Below are 2,053 nucleotides of genomic sequence, written 5' to 3' on the forward strand. Positions count from 1 at the left end.
CCGCCTGCTGCCCAGCCCACCCGCCCCCTCCCGCAGCGGGCTGTTTGCTCAGCAGGCACGGGGGGAGCCGATAACGGCGGGTGCCTGGCGAGGTGCAGGGCCACGGCTGGCCGTATATCACCTGTCACCTGGCGTGGGAACCCACCCCGCCTACCCGTTCCCTGGGGAAAGCCCGGCCCCGCCCTGGGGAGGGGGCCAGGCTGGCTGGGTGTGTCAAGAGAACAGCCATTTCCCGGGCAACACTGGGTGCCGGGCCCTGCCCCTCAGCACCCACCCCCTCTGTGGGGGCTGGGATGGGCCCATTTTCCGGGCAAGGACACTGAGGCTCGGGAGAGCTCACAGCTGGGAGGGGACGGGCAGGGAAGATGCTCAGGAGAGGCCTTGGAGTCAGAGGTTGGGTCAACAATCCACAGGCCTGGGAGCTGGGAAGGGGCGGGGCAGCCCAGGGTCGGGACACGCGCACACCTGGTGCAGATGACATCCTCGTGCAGGCTACCCTGGCAGCGCTGGCACTGCGTCCAGAGGCGCGAGAAGCGCTCCTCCAGGGCATTCAGATGGGATACCTGGGGATGGCAGCGGCTGAGCAGGGCGCCCCCGCCTCCCGACCTGGCCCCTCCTCACCTCCCGGCCCTCTCACCTCCTTCTGATACAGCTCAGACTCCCGGGGCTGGCAGAACTCACACACGGCTCCTGGGGGAAGGCGGGTCAGCACCAAGGGCTGGGGCCAAGCCAGGAACTGGGCCACCCCATCCCTGCCCACTGCCAATCCCAGCTTCTGAAAGTCCCCAGAGGCTGGAGAACAACGGAGCAAGTGTGCTGGGAAAACTCCCCTGGGGAACTCCCAGGGTGGGGGCCAAGGACCCTCTGTGGGGGGTGGAGAGAGGGGCCACCTGCCCAAGGGCCCTGGGCCTACTGGGTGGCAGTGCCAGCCCATGGGGTGGGTGTCTAGGACCTGGGGTGATGGCAGAGGCAGGCTGAGGGCCAGGGGGGCCCAGTGGACATGACCACTCACCCTGGTGGTTGAGCACAGTGCGGCAGCCGATGCAGCAGTTGCGGCGTTTGGCGAAGGCCAGGAGGCCGCCAACCTTGCCGGTGAGGACCGTTTTGCAGCGCGTGTGGTCCCCCCCTGCAGGAGAGGAGGCAGGTGGTGGGCCGGTGCCCTCCCCTGCACCCCCAGGCTGCCCCCAGTCCCCCGATGCCCCCGTACGCAGTAGCACAGCCTCGGCACGGCCCTCGCCCAGGATGGGCTCGAAGATGCGCAGGAGGGGCTTGGCCAGCTGCTGCTCCAGGTAGTACTGCGTGTCGATGGGCAGGCTGTGCTCCAGCACAAACAGTGGGTCCTGCGGCCACACAGCAGTCACACCCAGGCAGCCCAGGGTAAGGGCGCCGGGGCGGACACGGGGGAACAATGGCACGGGGTGGTCATGGGGCGTAGGGCCTAGGCCTGCCTGTGGGCTGTGACATGGGGGGTCCTGGGTCTGGGATGGGGTTGGAGGTCATGAAGGAGTCTCTGGACCAGAGTCTATGGGGCCCTCAGGTCACCAAGGAAGGGTCAGAGTTCACAAGGGGAAACAAGGATGAGGAAGGGGTCAGGAGGTCAGAGCACATGGGGCTAAGATGGGGGTCACGGGGGGTGGGGGTAGAGCGGGAGGATTATGAATCCAAGGGAACCCCTGGCTGGGGAGCTGTGTGCACAGGGGAGGGACTGGGGCCCCCTTCCATAGGGGAGCAAGGGAGGGGTCAGAATAGAGGGGGGGCCTCCAGAAGGGGCCCAGGCCACGCCTAGGCTGCCATCAGGGGTGGTTCTCAGGGCCCCACTGGGCATGGGAGGCCCCGCCCTTCCCGCAGGCCCGCCCATCTCGGAAAGCAGAAGTGAGAGCGAGGGGGCTGGGCGGGAGCGGGCAGCCAGGTGGGCCTGACCTCCGACTTCATGTAGGCGGCCACACCCTTGGCGGCACTGATGATCACGTAGGGGACGCGGTCGCCCAGGCTGGGCGCACTCCCGGGGTCCCGCTTCCTCATCCTGCGTGGAGATGGGGTGGCGGGTGGGTGA

The 2,053-nt window shown here is 67.9% G+C and overlaps 1 protein-coding gene across 1 annotated transcript in view; it reads right to left on the bottom strand.

Moving 5' to 3' along the window:
• The window catches only part of POLD1 (polymerase (DNA directed), delta 1, catalytic subunit), a 34,781-nt gene that overhangs the window by 409 nt on the left and 32,319 nt on the right, over nt 1-2,053 (bottom strand). The window contains exons 18-22 of the mRNA XM_011946505.1: nt 1,921-2,023; nt 1,208-1,340; nt 1,013-1,126; nt 638-690; nt 466-563 (exon numbers count right to left, since the gene is read on the bottom strand). Coding sequence (XP_011801895.1) covers nt 466-563; nt 638-690; nt 1,013-1,126; nt 1,208-1,340; nt 1,921-2,023 — 501 coding nt within the window. The remainder of the gene's footprint in view (nt 1-465; nt 564-637; nt 691-1,012; nt 1,127-1,207; nt 1,341-1,920; nt 2,024-2,053) is intronic.

The sequence above is a fragment of the Colobus angolensis genome, unplaced genomic scaffold (assembly GCF_000951035.1).
Source record: "Colobus angolensis palliatus isolate OR3802 unplaced genomic scaffold, Cang.pa_1.0 Scaffold25, whole genome shotgun sequence".
Taxonomy (NCBI): Eukaryota; Metazoa; Chordata; class Mammalia; order Primates; family Cercopithecidae; genus Colobus; species Colobus angolensis.